The sequence below is a fragment of the Hoplias malabaricus genome, chromosome Y (genome assembly GCF_029633855.1).
Source record: "Hoplias malabaricus isolate fHopMal1 chromosome Y, fHopMal1.hap1, whole genome shotgun sequence".
In the NCBI taxonomy this organism is placed as follows: domain Eukaryota; kingdom Metazoa; phylum Chordata; class Actinopteri; order Characiformes; family Erythrinidae; genus Hoplias; species Hoplias malabaricus.
In genome coordinates, this window is record NC_089820.1 from 72,481,025 (window position 1) to 72,501,191 (window position 20,167).

Here is a 20,167-nt window from a genome sequence, read left to right on the forward strand (position 1 = left end):
GGATCACATTCACTGAAATAATGGGGTTGGGTTTATTATGATATTTGGGTTTTCTTTTTTGTTTTGAGCAAATAAACTCTAACAGCTCAGATTAATAGTTTTTTTGAAATACCATTCTCTCAGGTGTTGTAAATTGGGGGTCAGGGTCAGTACCATTCAGGCAGTGTCTGAAAAGGGGTCATGAATAACACAGACGAGTCTGGAAGTGCAGGTCATACATTTATTCCTATAATATTCTAGAGTTTGGATTCGGCATGGATGCTGATAAATGGGTCTTCTTCAGAGTTGCTGATTTTGAAATACGCTCGTCCATCTGACTCAACAGTCACCTGCTTCCCGGTGCATCTGCTTCCCTCCTTCTGTCCAGAAATCACATCACAGTAGGTTCCTCCAGGCAGGCCGGTGTTTAGAGTGTCGTCCAGAATCCTGGAATCAACCAAAGACCAAAGAGCAGTTCACAAAACACAAGCCACACTCACTAAAAATGGTTTAAAGTCCTGTTCACACACTTTTCTGATTTTTACAGACAAAAAACTTCCACGTCAAATTTGAATTTTGTATTTCACACTGAGTCTGAAACCGACGGACTGTGACACTGCATTGATATTTCAATTAGAGCCTGCTATGTATTCTGTGGTGTGTGAATGTATTCAAATCAAGGAGTTTAGTGTGTTCTCCCCATGTCCACGTGGGTTTCGTCCAGGTGTTCTGGTTTTCTCCCACAGAACAAAAACACACATTGGTAGGTGGATTGGCGACTAGGAAGATTATCCATAGGTTTGAGTGTGTGATAAACGGTAAAAATGGTGCCAGATCAACGGTAAAAAACACAGTAAAAACTGTGCCAGATCAATGGTGTGGATTGTGGCAAATCCCTGATGGCAGGAAGCAGCCGAAAGAAGAAGAAGAAGAGGTGGATGCATTCAAATGAAGTGGCCATTTAGAGCTCTCTTGTCATCATTACAGACCAAACAAATGAGCATCAAGTTGGCGATAGAACAGCTTGTCTTGTAGCAGAACTAAAAACCTTAAAGAACAAGCAACACACTGACTATAAAAGTGCAGAGGTTAAAGAAAATATAAGCTTTTTTTTTAATGAGAGGAGCCACATGCAAAAGCAGAGCCTCAAACTCCCCACGGACATTTGGAAACACCTCCAGAACAGCTCCGTATACAGTGTTAGATCCTGAATGAGGTGCTCCCTGTGTTTTTCCGTAGACTGGGGTGAATTCAGTGTGTATGTTGTTTAGTTACAGTTTTTAATGTAAAATAATAACTTCATCATCGCTACTTCTCAAAGAATCCATTTCTCCTTCCTCTTCCAGTGCCTTCCTGCCATCTCAGAGTGTTTAGAGATAATAAAAAAAAATAATAATAAACACATCTGACTTGGTGTGAAGTGTCCCCTACGTTAAAAATAACAAAAAAATATTTTTTGTGCAATATAATCATATTCAGAGTCAATGGGCTTTTAGTCTGAGTTCATCCAGGATTGGAGTGATTTTCCTCACCAGTCGTCGTTGTTGATGACGATGAAGCCACGGCTCCCACGGCCGAACGCTATCTGGTTACTGCCGTTGTCCCACCAGTTGGATAACGGCTGTCCATCCACCACGTTACGGAAAATCACCATGTTCCTATGGAGAATGTGTGTCAGGGAGTTATCTCTAAGTTTCTAGTGAAATCACTGATATAGAGCTGTGTGGAACAGAGAGAACTCACCTGATCTGGCGCCACCTGTGTTCACACACCCAGCTGTCTCCACAGGTCGTATCTGGGTTGATGGGCACGGGTTTGGTTGTTCCGTTTCCATAGCTGGGGGGTCCCATCCAGTCATTCTTGTCCTGAGAGAGTGAAAATGGTGATTACAGAACAGAGCTTACTAACTATGTGACCCACTTGCTCAAACGTCGTTTCAGATCATCTACCTTTCCGTCAACAAAGTAGCGGTCCCATCGGAAACTGGACATCACTCTGGTGACTCCATAGGGATGAGCCAACATCAGACCAACAGCCATCTTATAAAGCCTTGAAAAAACAGAGGTGTAAAATACCATAACTTGTTATTCAACTTATTTTCCATGACAACAAGGTAGAAGTCACCTTTGTCTACTTTGTATTAGAACTTTTGGTGAGACAGCGGATCCGATATGGATCACACCCACAGTGATAAACACACAAACTGGACTCTAAACTCAGTGAGTGATAAAGTTGACAGAGCGCTGCAGTGACGTGGAGGTGGAACTGGCTCTGCATTGGATGGAGAGAAAAGACAGAAGTAGAGGGAGGAGACAGTGAGGAGAAAAAGGAGAACAAGCTAGTGCTGTTTTTACTGCTGAATGAACTGCCAAAGTTTATTGTTGCTAGTATGGACAATGCCTGGAGACAAGTTGGGAGAAGGGCAAATTCAAAAGATTTGGGATGATGTTCTGTGGCTCCGCAATGTGCCATGCCCCCTCCCCACCTCATCACTCACTCACACACACACACACACACACACACACTCTCACTCACTCACTCACTCACTCACTCACTCACTCACTCACTCACTTCTCTGGAAGAGAAGAAGGGAGGACACTGGAGGTGGTGGGTGCGGCATTGTGTGGCTCTCAAAACTACATCAAGTTGTGAAATTGGTATTTACCAGTATTCATATTTGAATTTTCATTTCCATCTTAACACTAGAAGCATCACACCTGGAAGCACAGAGAGCCGCTGGTCTGACCGCTGTGACTAAATTTACTCTGAGTGCTGCATTGACCTCCATCCCAGATTTCCTTCTCAATTTTTCCATTTCACCTTAAATGTCATATTAGGAAGCAGGTATTTGCTAGTTATTCATATTAAAAGGTTCATTCCCACCTTAAATTGGTCAGTTTTTCAAAGTGAATATTGGCGTTTTCCAGCCTCTTATTTTAGTTTTTGACTATGCGAGTTCTCAATCCTCATTTACTTAGTTTAAAACACACAAACCACAGACATTACACATTTAATACACACATACCCATCAGTATTTATCAAGTTGCGTAACATTCTAACAAAAAGGCAAAAGAAACAAACTATCACTGATATCTTTGAGAATGTTGTTTAAGTAGTTATTTTGAAAGATGCCTTGTACCTGGAATCCCAGAAGGTGACGATTGATGCTCCTCCAGCTCCATGTCCTCTTTGATTATCGTGGTTGTCAACAAACACCAAGGCTTTATCGGAGGGCATCATAGCCCAGCCCTCACCCCAGTTTCTGGAACAGAGAGACCAACTGGTTAGATGAATGATGGAAAACGACTCTTTCATAAAATGAGGGCATTAACACATAGCGCTCAATGCGGGTCTGATAAAATAGTTATTTTTGTTTACTATTTGCAATTTTTTGTGTTCTTTTTGTAAACAAGTACATGGGAACAGGAATCACTCACATCCACCAGCATCAGACCTTCGGACTAACCCAAACCACAGATGTTATGCCCTCAGCTGAGGGAAGACTGGTATATTCCTATATATATTTTTCACCATGGAAGTTTAACACTGAATGAGTGTGAACTGTGCTTGTTTTAGTCTGTTCTAACTGCTATTTGCAAGTATCTTCTCAGCTTGTGAAATCTCAGTCCAGCATATTCTCAGTACTCATGTTCTGTGTTGCACCACTCTCTCAGAGGAACTGTGTCTTATTTCACTGTAACTATAGTTAAAATGACAATAAAAAGCCTCTTGAATCTCTTGAAAATGATGTACCTGAGGTAGCACAGCTTCTCACCATCCCATCTACGCATAACTTTGCCCAGCTTGGCGCCGTACTTGAACTCAGTCACTCGTCCCAGTCCAGTGTATTCAGAAGATGTGATGGGCTCACCACCGAGATCAATGACCTGAAACAAGTTTTCAGTTGAGGAGATTTTATATCCTATACCGTAGGTTTGTAAATGTCCCTACCAATATTTTAAATGAAAAGAATTGTTCCAAACAATGACTGAAAGGGGCAGGGACTTTCTGAAGGGAGGTGAGAGCTGATCAACATGCCTGTTCAATGCACTTGGTGTAAGAAATATAAAACATGTTTAAGTATATTTGGAATTATGCAGGTTACAGAACATCTTAAAGTAAAATTTCTCTATCTGACTGAAGCAAATCCAAAGCTAAGTCTTTCCTGATTTGTGTTGTTCCAAGCACAAATCTCCCCACAGACTTCTCAGAGCCACTCTGTTTAAGACCAAAGGAGTTTGGGTGCATAGGGAAGTGTTTTTAATGTCCCTAACAAAGAGACCATCTAAGCCTTTGCCCAGAACACATGTTCAAACCTCTTGGAAGATGAAGGGTCTGGATCCTCCGGAGAACCACTTGGTGTTGAGATTATTGAGACTCCCGTAAATGATGCTGAGATCTCCAGGCCACATGTGTTTGCAGGCATCCACTCTAAATCCGGCCACTCCCATGTCGATGAGTTTGTTCATGTATTCGATCACTTTACTGCGGACATAGTCCTTCTCCAAAGCCAGGTCCAGAAGACTAACCAGACGACAGTTTCTCACCTGGCAGTTAACACATTTAGGAAATTAGGAAATTTGAGTAGATGTCAAAGACCCAGACACAGGTTGAGATAGAAGAGAACATGTTGAGAACTTTACCTGATTGATGTCATGGTAGTTCTCAATGTCTCCGCTGCTGGTGTGGCATTTGCCATCGTTGAAGTCCCAGTCCGAGTAAGGAACAGAGGGGAAGTCCTTGGTGTTGGCATTGAAGTAAGTTCCACAGCTGGAGTGTTTACCCTCTCCACCTCCGGCTCCACACATGTGGTTGATCACAGCATCTACGTAGATGTTCACCTGCACAAACAATCTCCGAGATGTAGATCTCTTCTGATTTGAGCCAAAGCTGAAGAGTCTTTGAGACTTATTTGAGACAAGAATATCTGGACTTTACCCCAACGTTGTTGCATCTGGTGATCATGTCCCTCAGCTCATTCTCAGTTCCTGACCTGGAGCACAGATTGTAGCTGATTGGTTGATATCTTTGCCACCAAGGATGCCATGGGTTAGTGATCACAATGCTCTCACTTGGAGGAGAGATCTGCCAGAGGAACCGGATAGCTCAAATACATCTCATGTGTAACTCAAGAAACTCTCTTAAACTCTCGCAGAGGAAAGTAAAATCAAAACTACAATGAGATCAGATAGAAAGACAAAGGAGACTTTTGCTAAGTCTCCTGAAATTAAAACCTCAATCTTATCCTGTCTTATTTTCTTGTGTTGTAGTGAGATTGGAGCTGCAGTAGACTTATGCTCACTTAAATTTTTTTTTGTCTTTTCAAATGGGCTTGATGGGGATGATGTGTAGGAGACACTATAGAGACATTAAGGAGATCTCGTTTTTGAATTTTCTATTTGAATAAAACATTTTTTTAAATTATTCATTGTCTGTACCCACTTATCCAGTTCAGGTTTGCGGTGGGTCTGGACCCTACCTGGAATCACTGGGCGCAAGGAGCGAACATTTTCTTAAATCATATTTGAATTTACAAGTTTATTTGTATTTCAATGAGAACTTGTCACACATTAACCCTGTTATAAAGTTGTGCAGGTGAGTTAATAACTCTGCTAGAGTCCAGTCATACTAGACCAGAGCTGGTATGTAAAATGTACTCGCTACGCACCTGAACTCCTCCATATCCGTTGGGTGCCAGGTACCTCTCGCACTCCTCTGCGATATCAGCCCAGCGCCATTCAAACAGGTGAACCAGGGATGTTCTCCCATGTTTCATATGAGGACTAAACTGAGCTAAGCTCAGCCCAAGCAGCATTGCCAACACGAGAAGCTTCATCTTCCTTAGGTTCAGAAGTAGAGCTCCCCCTCAGCTCCAGTTTATATTCAGTGTGGTTCTGTCTCAGAGCCAAAACAGGATGTCCTCTCACTCAGGAGTTAATCTTTCACCCAAAACTATGTCCAAAAAACACCTGTGCATCTCCACATCTTTCTCACATGGAAACACCACAGCCTTCAGCAGGGGGCAGCGGGAAAGGGCTTTCATTCTGGAGCCTCTGCAGTGGTATCAAAGGTTTGTTTTTTTTGCTTTTTACACATTCATTTTGTAATGTTCTTTTATAACTGTAATTCTTTTATTCTATATTGCTACTTTATAATAATTTCCAAAACCACCTGCTCTCTACGTCTGCCCTTTCCACACAATATGTCCCACAGAAACTAACTACTAGCTCTAAGTTCTAGCTGCTTGGAGGAGAATACTAATCCACAAATGTTCTTTATAGTTTAGATGAGTTTATTTTAGAGATTGAATTTCTAGTTTCTCTTTATAGAAGTAGATTTTGGATACTGTCTAATAGTACTTTTCCACTGCAATACATGTCTGGACTTGACTCTTTTGCATTTCCACAGGCCAAATCTGGTCCTGGTTCCTGGAACTGGGTTCTTTTATAGTCCCTGCTCGCTTATGGTTCCAACTGGGCCAAGTAGGTACTAAATCGTGATTTAATCCTGCCGAACACTGATTGGCCAAAGAGACCTGTCAGTCACCACAAAATAAGCTACAGCACAAACTCGCCTCAATTAAAATCTCTGGAGTTAAAGCAGCTTTCATATTTGTTTTTATCTGACTCACAACGGCAGCTTGTAACATTACCTCAAGGGGTTTTGAAGAGGCTCAACTTCTCCTTGGATCGATGGCCAATGAAAATGTCTAGCGAAAAGCAACCAGCTAAAAGCGAGTCAAAATGATCCCATGCAGTGGAAAAGCACCATATATTTATTGTAATCAATTTTTTTAGAGCAGGTTTTCAGAAGAATGGAGAGAAAATGAAGCATCAAAGATACTTCCCAATTTTTACATGTGAGTGAATGTGTATGAACTTGGGCGGATTGTTTAGGGTGGAGACGTCAAGCTCCGGATCCTCTCAGAGAGGCACATTCTGGACTTATGATCTCACTCTGATGATAAGGTCCTAATGTTCCACTAGATATTTATTTTTATTTTAAACATTTTAGGCTGTGGATTTCCTCCAAACAAGGCCACACTGAGATTTTAGAATAGCAATTACTCCAAAAATAAACTCCCCAGAGGAAAATATTATTGCGCAATCATTGCCCTGTAATGGCTCAGGAGACGATGCCCTTAATGATTCCCTTAAAATTCCTTAGGTAGAAAGGAAAAAGGAGACATGAGACAAGGGAGAGATAAAGGAGAGAGTAAGGTTTAGTTCACCTTATGCCACAGTCTTTGTCTTTCCTTCTTATCTCTTTGTTGTCTTAGAGATACTACAGAGATATTAAGGACCATTCTCCTTTTTAATTTTTTTGTTTTCATTTGTGTCAGCTTTGTGTGATACGTCATTGGGGTTTCCACTCAAACTGAAGGGGAGACACAGGGGAAATTCCTGGACTCTCCCTCAGGAGAAACTTCTGAACAGCTGGAGACACAAATTAGTCTCCAGTGTCTCTCCATCTGAGCTCATTGTCAACCAGGAGACATTACAGAGACATTAAAGAGGACCTGCAAAGATATTGAGAAATTACTGAGATATCAAGGAGATACTATAGGGATATAAAATAAATATTTTCTTGTGTTTCTTTTCTGTGGGTACTGATCTGTGCTCTTAAGTGACATAAGAGCCTTTCAGAATTAACAACACGACTACAGTCCATGATGGGAACTCACACCTGCGACATTGATATTGATATCACAATATCAACACACACACACACACACACAATCCCACGTGCACTCCATCACTAGCTGGACCCATCACGAATGGCCACAAATTCTGCTGTATGTGGCAATACGAATACACAGCAGGTTGCCAGGTCCTACAACAAAAACAAACCCTGGTAAATATTTGTTAAATTAAATGTTTTTACAGATTATAATAGATAGGATAAGACAGGATAACACTTTACTGATCCTGAGGGGAAATTGTAGTGTCACAGTACTGTACATAGGGCACAAGAGAAGACATACAGAAAGAAATAAAAATAAACAGTACAGAGACATAGAAGTGGGTTAGATGGGTAAAAATAAGTGTGGTACAACAGTGCTATGAACCTTAATATATTCAAATTGGAGAGGGTCTATATACATTTGAGTTTTTGTATATGACTCAAAAGCAGCCTCAGCAGGTATTGCACTAAGAAACATAAGTGATAAGATATATTACAACACAAGTGAAAAAAAATGTCTATATACAGCAGCAAAGTTATTATTGCCCTAATGGTATTCAGAGTCAGTGAAGTTTTCAGTAAATATATTCTTAGTACTAGGAGCCACAGAGACATAAATGGCCAGTCCAGAGAGCAGAATAATCATGCAGTGACAATGAGTGCATCATTATATTATAAATGACTATAGTATGGACTGGACATGTAACAGTATGTGTAGTACAGCACAGTTCAGACAGTAGGAGATCTGTAGTATCCCTGCAGTAAGGAGACTGTTGTAAAGCCTTATTGCAGTGGGAAGAAACGATCTCATAACACCACTCCATAGCATAGCACAGCTGTATCAGTCTTCCACCGAATGTGCTTCTCTGTTTGTCCACCTCTGTTTGGGGTGTGAAGTATTGTCCATAATGGCAAGGAACTTGTTAAGTGTCTGATTTTCTGTCACCACCTCCAGAGTGTCCAGTTTGACTCCAACAACAGAGCCAGCCTTCTTAATTAGTTTGTCCAATTTGTTCAGTGCAATTTGGTTGATGCTGTTGCCCCAGTACACAACAGCATAGACTATAGCACTATCCTCCACCAACCACCTCCACTTCCATTCCATCGATGGTGACTGGTAAAGAAACATTTCCTGAAGTCCACCACCATCTCCTTTGTCTTACTGAGGTTGAGCTGCAGATGGATCAGCTCACACCAGTTGACAAAGTTTGACACCAGCTCCACCACACTGTATTCAGCTTCATGTCCGTTCCTGATACACCCCACGATGGCAGTGTCATCTGAGAATTTCTGCAGATGGTATGTGCTGGAGTTGTATCTGGAGTTGGAGGTGTAGATGTTGAACAGGTATGGTGCTAATACAGTCCCCTGGGGGGCCCCACTCTGCACATGGCAGTGTTATCTTATCTCAGTGAATATAAGTAAACAGGCATTAACATACTGGAACAAGAGAACATGTACCCTGTCACGAAAGCCTTTTTTTTTTGTGGTCGATAAATTGCCCCAGAATAATTGTGATAAACAATAATATTGTCATTTTTATAACATTTTATGCCCCTTATATTATAATAATAGCTTAATAATGCAGTTACACCAATTTAAAGACCAGTGAACTTTTAGCAATTCTACATTATTAAGTATAGACAGGACTTTGGAACGGCAATATAAATAATGTTTAAATATAGAAATAAAACGTGAATATATAATTCAAATAAAACCACTGTTTTTAAAGAAATGCTCATAATGTCTCCAGAACAGAGAGAGCAGAGAAAACCAGAGATCAGACCTGAGCAGTCAGCTAAAACTCTGGAGACGTTTATTTTTCTGTAAACAAACAGTGGACACTGTTGATGATGTCAGCAACAATATGTTCATATTTTGGGGAGGCGTGGTGGCACGGCTAGTAGTGTCACTTTTACACAGCTCCAGGGACCTGGTGTTGAGGGTTCAAGTCCTGCTCTGGATGACTGTCTGTGAGGTGCTTGGTGTGTTCTCCCCGTGTCCATGTAGGTTTCCTCCGGTTTCCTCCCAGAGTCCAAAATCATACGTTGGCAGGTGAATTGCAGACTCAAAAGTGTACATAGGTGTGAGTGTGTGAGCAAATGTGTGAGTGTATATATCACCCCCTCTAAGGTGTGTTCCTGTCTTGCACCCAATGATTCAGGGTAGGCTCCGGACCCACTACGACCCTGAACTGGACAAGTGGTTACAGGCAATGAATGAATGAATGTTCATATATGATAAATCAATAATGTGATTCTGACTTACTCATAGAGAAAGTGTCATTCTTTTTACAGTTGGATTATGACAGTGTGTGTTTTAAAGTTTTTAAGAAGTGTGTTCCGTATTTTAAAATATGTTGAGGTGTGTGTGATGATGCCTTCAAACAACTGCAGCCTAGTTACATAACCCACTGACCTCAGCCTGACCCCTGTCCAGAAGGTCAGAGCCTTTAATCTGGAGTGTTTACACAGAGACACGCCCCATTTTACACTCTGCCACTCTCAGATAAGTAATTAAACAGGGTCTGCAGATTAAGTTAAAATAATACATGATCATTTTTATTGTCCTAGGGATTTTTTCCATGGACTTCACATATCTACACTTTGTGGTGACATTTACAACACTGTCCAAAGAAAAACTTACTTAAAGGAGCAATCTGTAATACTGACACCAAGCGTTTAAAATCGGAACTGTAATACAGTTTAAAAACAGTGGCGAGGGCTGTCTGCCTTCTCCCCCTCCTCCCCAGATGTTGCCAGATTGAGGAAAACTGAACGAACAAGCAAGAGATGAGTTTAAGAACTTGGGACATAATAGCTAAGAAGATTGTGTCATAATCAACAACATTTCACTAAAATATTTATCTACGCAAAAAAAGTGAACATGCGGCTGCCATTTCCCTGCATTTACAAGCCTTTACTGTCCAAATCAACCTGAAATATTTTTGACTAGACAAGTCTGGTGTTAATTATTCATTTTCCCTTCCACCATAAACGTCATTTAGGAGGCAGATCTTAACCACAATTTTCGTAGTCAAACATTTCATTCCACCTTACATGTGTATGAGTCTTATTGGCACCAGGTTGTTGAATTCTGTTCCACCATAAGAGCTGAAACTAGCCCTCTAGCTTTTGAAACTTTTTGAAGCAACTGTTATTCCACTTTATCCATTTAAATCACACAAACCAATTGTATTATTCAACTAATTATTCACAATTTTTGTATTCAAGCATTTAGTTCCACCTTAAGAGTCTATTTGAGTCTTATTTGCTTTGTTATCTAGCTTCCTATTGAGTACTTATTTCCACCTTAAACAGCTATGCGAAGCTATAGCTAGCGCTAGGATTTATAAAATTTAAATGATAAAAATTCATTTTGAAACACATATTTCCTATTTTATCTGTTTAAAACACACGACCAAGTGCACATCATGTCACTAAAACATCTACCTACCTACCTGCTTATCTGGACGGTTATATTACCATGCTTGGTTTCTCTGCTCAACCTCAAATAGGTGAATTATGCGAGGAGTTTCAAACACAATTCTTATTCCTTAATTTGTGAAACACACACACACACACACTATGGAGAAACACACATGAATCTGCACCAATTTCTTTAAAACAAACAAACAATGGTGTTTACACTATTCATTTATTCATTCATTCATTATCTGTAACAGCTTATCCAGTTCAGGGTCACAGTGGGTCCAGAGCCTGGAATCATTGGGTGCAAGGCATGAATACACCCTGGAGGGGGCACCAGTCTTTCACAGGGCAACACACACACTCACACACTTACATTTGGGACAATTTTGAGTCGCCAATCCACCAACCAATGTGCTTTTTGGACTGTGGGAGGAAACCGGAGCACCCAGAGGAAACCTATGTGGACACGGGGAGAACACACCAAACTCCTCACATATCCTAACAGTTGTTATGTCCTTCAAAAGTTGTTATGCCTCTGTAACCAATTATCAATAATATAATAGTAAGTTACAGTATGATAACGAGTTGGACCGGTAACAATCTATGACTCGAACCAGAAGACACCAAATTCTTTAGGAGCCGGTGTGTTGAGCAGCAATAAAGAATCAGACAAGGGAATGAATATTGATTAACCTCTCTTGTATTTTTCAATTAACCAAAAATACTGTTTCACAGAATAATCAATAACCAAAAGCCCAAATGTCTACAATAAACAAAAGTGTGCACACACAAAATAAAATAAAGTGTCTGTTTGGGATCCCTCAGACCTGAGAATTTTTTTACAGGTGCACCTGATATTAAATGTTCGTCTGAGTGTCTTGAGGATGTATGAGTGTATGAGTGGGTACGTAGGTATCTCCTTGTCCGTGTCTTTTCTTCAATGTTCCTGGCTCGCCATCTAATGCATTCGGAATCACGTCCTGATTCTTGAATGTTCCCATCCTCTCAAAAAACCTGACCTATAAACAAGGTCATATCTATTATTTCTAGTCTCAGATGCATCAATAAAAGTTTAAATGTCTAATTTCTACATACTACACCCAACTTCATACATATATATCAAATCTTATCAGATCTCAAATCTTCAGTTTCAGTTGTACAACATTCAAAAATATGGATTTCCACTCATATGAAATGTTTCAATGTTACTCACAGTGAGATACTTAACATTTTGAGTTGCTTCCAGAGGTATCAAAGAAGTGTGCTTAATTACTCCTCATACACTATAGGCCTACTAGTGTGAAGAAGACTGCACCAAAAGTTACCCTCTTAATTCCTTAAATTCACAATTGGAATTAATGAATTTCTGCAGTTACAAGTACAATAGAATATAGTTTTACACTCATCATATGAATTATCAAATCATTATTATTCCCTTTCTTTTCTTAAATTGGCAACAGAAAATAAAACCATTCCTCTTATACATTATTATTTTATATCAAATACAATATACATGTTCCAAACTTTGCACAATTACTCACTTCTGTGCATTCACAGACTTTAGAAATACCCCAGCTTTTGATAGCACACTAGACGTAAGATAAATTTAGCACCAGGGCATCAAAAAGAGACATGTTTCTCACCGTTGCGTCCGTATTTCAAAACTGCGCCCGCCGTCCTCGGCTTGAAGCGGCCCCGAAATTGGAAGGTAAGTAATTAGCCTATGATACACCAAATTAGCATTAGCATGGGTGATAACGATAAATGTTAACAAGCACTCTTTTATCTGATACAACGCGTTGTCGTTATTCAATTACTCGGCTTCTGACTCCTAATAGGAAAGTTCACCTACTCTTTTCCGTGCCGTGGTGTAACGCCGACTTTTCTCGGGGTTTTTTTCTTCTTTCTTCTGTTTAGCATGAAGCTGCCCTCATTCTCGTGACCGAGGTCCAGAAAGTAAAAACCGGGAAAAAACTACGCACTTCGCCACACCTCCAACCGATAGGCTGAACGTCACCTGAACAGCTCCCGATTGTCTGCTGAACCCCAGGCACCACCCACGCGGAGCCAAACGAAATGAGCAAATGCAAATTAGTTATAATACAACATCTGAAACCCTGCCGATGTAGCAATTAAAAGTAAAATAAATATTTATATATTCCCAATATTTGTCTTATCTAAGTATGGTTTCGTTTATTTATTTATTTTTTATTTTATTTTTTTTTTCTTTCTTTCTTTCACCTGGCTACACCTCACTTTCTTTATATAAAACACACAACCTATGGCATTTACTCCTTTTAATCTATTCATAGGTGTTTGTACTTCTATATTTTTTTCAGAAATCATTACCGGTTCAGGAGAAAATCAGCCAGCTCTGGCTCTGTTCTGTTCAGTAGTGTTGCTGCTTGTAAACTGCCTCCACTTTTCAAACACAGGGCTAATATTCCCTCTCATCTCTGGTCATGGAGATTTTTAGAAGGGCAGTGGGGCTTTTTGGGTCTGGTAAAATATAACATTAACTATGTTCGCTTGGTCATTTTAATGGCTGCGAGACACTGTTTGTAATGGCTGTTTGTAGACCTGGCCACACAGTGGACTGTAAAATGATTGGACAGAGGGTGGGATCACAGGCAGGACCTCAGAGGGCAGGATCATATGAGCTCCGCGGACTGGGCACTTCTCAAAGAGAATATACTGCTTCAGCCATGCTGTGAGAGTGTTTTAGATTTGACTGCTTCCTTCATCTATGATCACACACCCTGGACATAATGACTAAGTACAATAAATATCTTACAGATTGCTCCTTTAAAGCAAGAAAGAAAATCTTAACCTTTCAATGGAAGTCAGGCTGTGTTTCTATTGGCTGCAGGGGGCAACAATGTGCATCTGGTGATGACAGAAGCACAGCCAATCAAAACACACTTCTGAGAAAGAAAATACACACGTTGCAACATACAATTAGCCAGTCAGCATCCTTGAATCAGACACCGAAGGTGCTTCATCTCTAGGCCCTGATAGAGTCAGTCAGCGGCGGAGTAAAGACCTTTGTGACCAATCAGGGCACAGAATTACAGCAGATACACACACACACACACACAGACACCTGCAAGAACTGCCAGTCAAATATGTACAGTGTACCCTCAACCTCAGAGTTTTTTTTTAGATACAGTCTGATCCAGCAATATACGCCACTCAGAAATGTTCTGGTATTGTATTATTAGTGTTGCTGATATAAATGTGGGCCTGAACCGCTCTGTAAGTTCATGATTCATATGATGTGCTTTAAATCTGAGCATGTTAGAGCAGCAATTTATGATTATTTTTATAAATATTAGCTTATTTGTTTGTAAAATCAATTAAAAATGTCTGATTTCTCAGTGGTCTGCACATGCGTGTGGGACTAAATTTAATTGTCTGTGGGCAGTTAACCAGTGCAGTGACCGTGGGAGCAGGACAACATAAAAATGTAGAAGAGTCCTGCAAATGATTAAAAACACTATTACTGTATAAAAAAGTAACAATCATGTGATAATTACCATGCATAATCAACATAAGAGAAAACTTTTTTTTTTCACACAAATCCCTCTTTAGAGGAGTTTTACTATATTATTTGAGAAGAAGATTATTTTTTGCATGAAATTGCGCAGGACTGCAAGGGTGGGAGGAGCCGAAAGTTGTTGCTGAATTTTGCGGGAGCGGGCGGGTGCGGGATGAACTCTGTCGGGAGCAGGATTAAAAATCATCCTCTACACTGGAGTCCTGCAGTGTGTGTTAAATTGCAGTGGGACGGTTGCTGAAACTGACACTGGCACAAACAGTGCCACCTACAATAGCTTTCACAAGATGCCACTGACAACACATCAAATACCACACAGTAACCTAAGCAGAGGACTGACCCCCCGACCCCTGGACTCCCAACCAGCTGTGTGGCAGTGTGTGTGAACAAACTGTGATACTGAAGATCCAGTCTGAGAAATGACCCCTGTGTGAGGAGCAGTGCCCGTTTCCTAAAGCTGGACCTGGTTCAGGATTCTTCTCCACATCTTTGATGCTACCCTTCCAACACTGTGTCCCCTGTTGGACAGTGGACAGGCTTTAAACTCAGCCCGAGACCCAAGCTGCCCTCACGTCTCTCTGAAAGCAGAAGGACCCGTCAAGGGACGAGGGAACGAGAGACAAACTTGCCATCCATCTCTCTGTGTGATGTCCAGTAATGACCTGTCAGACCTGGAGCCAGCGTGAGTCCTTAGGGAGCGCAACTTTAATGAGTCCAGAATTGACCTCTGATATCATCCACAGCCTGCATGACATCACAGCTCGCACACATCTCACACTGTTTCCCTCTCTGTTTTACTGTCGCTCCCTCTCTCTCCCACTGTCTCTGACTATCTCCCATTGTCTTGCAATGTCTCCCTCTCTCTCCCAGTGTCTCACTTGCTTTTACAGTCTCTTAGTCTGCCTCGATCTGCCACTGTCTCTCATGGTCTCCCTCACTCTCACACTAGATCCCACTTTCAATTCCACTGTCTCTCACTGTCTCCCCCTCTCTCCAACTGTCTCTCATGGTCTCCTTCTCTCTCCCACTAGACCCCACATTCACCCCAATGTCTCTCACACTCTCCCACCATCTCCCACCCACTCAATATTTTCCACTGTCTCTCACTGTTTGGAAAATAGAAGCCTTTACGGTCTCTCACTCTTTCTCACTGACCATTTTACAGTCCATTATTTTTTCCTAATATCTTTTATTGTCTCTCTGTCTCTCTCACTGTTTCTCTCTTTAGTTCTCAGTAGTGTCTCCTGTTTCTTTCAGGGGCTTAGTTCAGTAGTTCATCTGGACTAGAGAGAGAGAGAAACCTGAGCCTGTCCAACCTGACCAAGTCATATGGTTTGTATTCCCTTTATGGAGCCAGCGCTGCGTACAAACACTGGAACTTTTTCCGGCATAAACAGAGAGGAGAGCAGCAAATTCTCTAAATTTTATAATTAATTATTAATTATATAAAGCATATTGGAATAAAACCACAAATATCACTTTTAAAACATAGTTAACTGTCATCTAATTGCCTCTGAAGCTGATTGGCTGAGAACGCCGGCCTGAGCTGAGAGAAGTCTTTGATCTTGGGGCAGTATCCCTCTGAGCTGTGTGTATTATTATTTTATTATTTTATTTATTTATATATTTATTGTTCTTTCAGTTTGCCGGAGCTTCGGTTTCAGCTGAGTGCCGTTGTGGCAGCACCAGCCCTTAGTGGCAATACACACACAGACACACACACACACCTCCTGAGACCCGTCACAAACTCACACACCTGAACACACCTGAGATGGCCAGACAGCAGAGGTGACATTCACACACACACACACACACACACACACACACACACACACACACACACTAAAACACATACACACAAACACACATACACCCCTCCATGACCATTGGAGCTCAGTTAAACTCTTAAAACCAGCAAAGGTCAGGCTTTATTTATATATGTTCACTGTAACCAAAGGCCAGTAAAGTGATCCCAGACTGGTCATTCATACACTCACCCAGTCACTCACACCTTTACACAGTTTCATACACACACCCATTCACTCATCCAATCATTTAAAAAGCAATTTTAAAAGAAAGATCAGAAATATGAAACTAAGCTGTCAGAATAAAACCACATATCTTCACGTCACTTCAGTGGAGTGACACTGTAGTTTATAATTATTTTATTTTCACTTTGTGATTACAGTAATGTGATGCTGGAGTGACACTGTAGTTTGTGATTACAGTAATGTGGTGCTGGAGTGACACTGTAGTTTGTGATTATTGTAATGTGCTGCTGGAGTGATACTGTAGTTTGTTGTTATTGTCATATGGTGCTGAAGTGACATTGTAAATTGTGATTATTGTAATGTGGTGCTGGAGTGACACTAGTGTATTATTATTGTATTGTGGTGCTGGAGTGATGCTCTAGTTTGTTATTATTGTCACATGGTGCTGGAGTGACGCTGTATTTTGTGATTATTGTAATGTGTTGGAGAGATGCTGTAATTTGAGATTATTGTAATGTGGTTCTGTGATGCCGTAGTTGTGATATTTGTAACATGGTTTTCAAGTGACACTGTAATTTGTGATTATTTTAATAGCGCAGAGAAGCTGTGTTGTCGTCGGTACTCTGAGATTTATTTTGTTCCGCTGTAAAGTCAGGGCATATGAATTATTGACCTGGTCAGAGGAGAGAAGGGAGAGCTGTTCTTTCCGATTAGAGGCTGAAGAGTCACAGGAACAGGTCAGAGTCCAGACCTGTCGTCTCCACTCACGCTTTCTGACAAAGCCCTCAACTGTCTCACCCCCTCCCCTCCTTCTTTATCCCTCTCTCATCCATTATTCATCCCTGCATCCTCCCCTCAACCTGTCACTTCACATATGGTACACTGCACCATCCTCTCACTCTTGCTCTGGAAAGTCCACTTCTTTGCTAACAAACCTGGAGAAAAATGGGAAATATGAGACGATGTGTAGAGTGTTCACTCACAATCACTAACGCTTCTTCTGAATGCAGGCAGACAGGGTTCGTTAGCATCTGTGTTGAAAGAAAAACCAGCAAAACATTTATTTCACCTTCATAAGCTCTTCACTGTACCTGCACATTTTTTTACTCTTCAAACATACAGCTGTATCCTTTCTAACAACTTCTGTGTTAATTCTGTTTTATTTACAGTGCACTTTTTATACTGGTGTTGTCTCACCACTCCCCCAAGCCCCAAGTTGGCGCCACTGAGGCAGCAGCGACAGAAAAATCCCCTCCAAGCAAGAAGAAGAAAGGGGAACCGATCCTCCTCTGGTCAACAAACAAAGAGCAGTGTGTAAACAAAGTGCAGCCCAAAGAAAAGGCAGTGCAAAATAGTCACGAATAAAGAGCAAAGAGTGGGGTATAAACAAAATGTGTAAACAAAGAGCAGAAATGAAACAAAGAACAGATAAAGGTAAAACATTTCACATAACATTCAACATTCTCACAAATCCAGGGAGGAGGACAATGGAGTGGAAAGACAATGACAGCATAATTTATTTAATTAGTTTTGTTTTATTGGCCGGACAGATTCTAGCCCACCTATAGACATGCCCCTGACTGCCATACAGAATCATTTGGTTTTGTTTACATCTGCTTATATACATATATCCACTGCTGTGAGGTGTTTCGTTTTTGAGAAGTTTGTTGGAACCAAACCCGGAGAACAAAAGAGAAATGCATCCATGTGGAATTCAGACCATTTCACAGCACGAGGCTGGAAATATACCCGAGGTGTTCGGTCAGATCCGGGCAGCATTCCTACTTCCTCTCTTCGTTTGAACAGCTGCTCTCAGAGCTGTGTGTTTACTCTGTAATTGGCAGCGATTTTAGAGGTGTAACCCACCATCCAAACATTTCTGAACACTCCAGAGAGAGGGGGAGACAGACAGACAGACACACACACAGAGAGAGAGAGAGAGAGAGAGAGAGAGAGAGAGAGAGAGAGAGAGAGAGAAATAAAGAATATTTACAGAGAAATGGAGAGAGTTCATGAGGAAAATAGGATGCACTCCTGTGCAGCTGCACATGAGCCTAATCCCAGCATGCTCAAAGCTAACAGTCTGCCAGAGGGGTATAAAGCCTCCAGCTCCTGACTTTACTAATGTTTATGAGTCCACATGCCATCAAATCCTCACAGCAGTGTTCTGACATGTTGACTGAGGTGAGAAGGGGAGGTGTCTGTATACTTTTCCTGAATGTGAGGTGAATGGTTCTGGAGCTGATGTTGCAAAGGAAAAACTGCTGAAATATTAATTAAGGTAAATATTCACAGAAGCAGTGTATTGACATTTGTGATTAAATTATAGCACAATTAGCTGGAAGCTAAAATCAGATTGATAACATGTCACTCTGAGCTGATTATAAACTTCGGCTGCTCCGCTGAGTTGATAAATAATATGTTTTTAGACTAACTCTACTCCAGCCTCATGATGAGATGAGGGTAACAGAGGATTACAGCAGCTCTGTGTACATCACTCTCCAGACTTTGGAAGAAATTTTAATTTCATAATATATAAAAAAGATATGTGTAAAGAAAAGTACACTATATCTGGCTTTTAATTAGTGTTTACATTTGTATACAAATAGTAAATAAACAATTTCTCTTTTTGCTCCTACTGCTTATGTGGTATCATAGCAAACAAAAAAAAATTCTGTGAAATGGCAAATAACAAAATCAGCTCAATCAGCATTCAGGAGAATGCTAAATGCTAATTCAGTTCAAATGGCTCAACACGCTGGGAGGAGAACACTACGCCCTGATTCTGTTCAATTGGCACAACACACTCAGAGGAAAAGATGAACCTCTGATTTTGTTCATCTGCATAACACACTTGGAAAAAACACTAACACTGATTCTATTCATCAGCTCAACACACTCGGAGGAGAACACTAACCTCTGATTCTGTTCAATTGACTCAACACACTAGGGAGAAGGCCAAACCCTTATTTATTCTTATGTATATTAATTTAATGATGCATAATGCAGGAATTTTCAAGGATGTTTATTGGTCCGTTCATGATAAAAGGACATCTTTTGTTTAAATGTTGTAGAATTTGTATTAATATTGTTAGTATTTGTAATTAGATTTTGACAATGCAGATTACTTGATAATCATTTTTTTGATATATATAATTTGGAGCCACTGGGGGTCAGAACTGTCTATTGGTGTAGATCCTCCTCCCCTGGGTCCCTCTACTCCTTAGCGACTGGGTTGCCAGGTTGATTGATTATCCGTAAGTTTGACAGACAGCTCAGTGACAGGCTGCTGACCACTTTATTTCAGCTGGAGCTGATTCGCCAGTTTGAGAAGGCCTTTAAACATGCTGAAAAATATATAACACCACTGTCTTAACTCCAGTCACTATCTTTCATATCTCTCACTGCAGAGCGCTGTACGCTTTCCTCAGAGCTAAGGGTTGGAGATAATTCACAGACAATTACAGCATTAATTTTAATTAATTAATTTTTAATTAATTAACAAGTGTGACTCTGAGACCTGTCTC

The 20,167-nt window shown here is 40.7% G+C and overlaps 1 protein-coding gene and 1 long non-coding RNA gene across 2 annotated transcripts; both read right to left on the bottom strand.

The window, feature by feature from the left end:
- Positions 1 to 236: 236 nt before the first annotated feature.
- On the bottom strand, positions 237 to 5,815 carry LOC136678135 (alpha-amylase-like). Its single transcript, XM_066656014.1, has 10 exons — positions 5,648 to 5,815; positions 4,918 to 5,064; positions 4,623 to 4,820; positions 4,296 to 4,526; positions 3,733 to 3,866; positions 3,119 to 3,241; positions 1,929 to 2,028; positions 1,723 to 1,844; positions 1,512 to 1,637; positions 237 to 426 (listed from the first exon to the last, which is right to left on the bottom strand). Exons 1-10 carry the CDS (start codon positions 5,813 to 5,815, stop codon positions 237 to 239), a joined length of 1,539 nt encoding a protein of 512 aa, XP_066512111.1.
- A 6,135-nt stretch (positions 5,816 to 11,950) lies between these two features.
- On the bottom strand, positions 11,951 to 13,137 carry LOC136677754 (uncharacterized). The gene is made up of 3 exons (XR_010796422.1): positions 12,946 to 13,137; positions 12,737 to 12,814; positions 11,951 to 12,112 (listed from the first exon to the last, which is right to left on the bottom strand). It is a non-coding gene; the product is annotated as an uncharacterized lncRNA (long non-coding RNA).
- Positions 13,138 to 20,167: the final 7,030 nt, after the last annotated feature.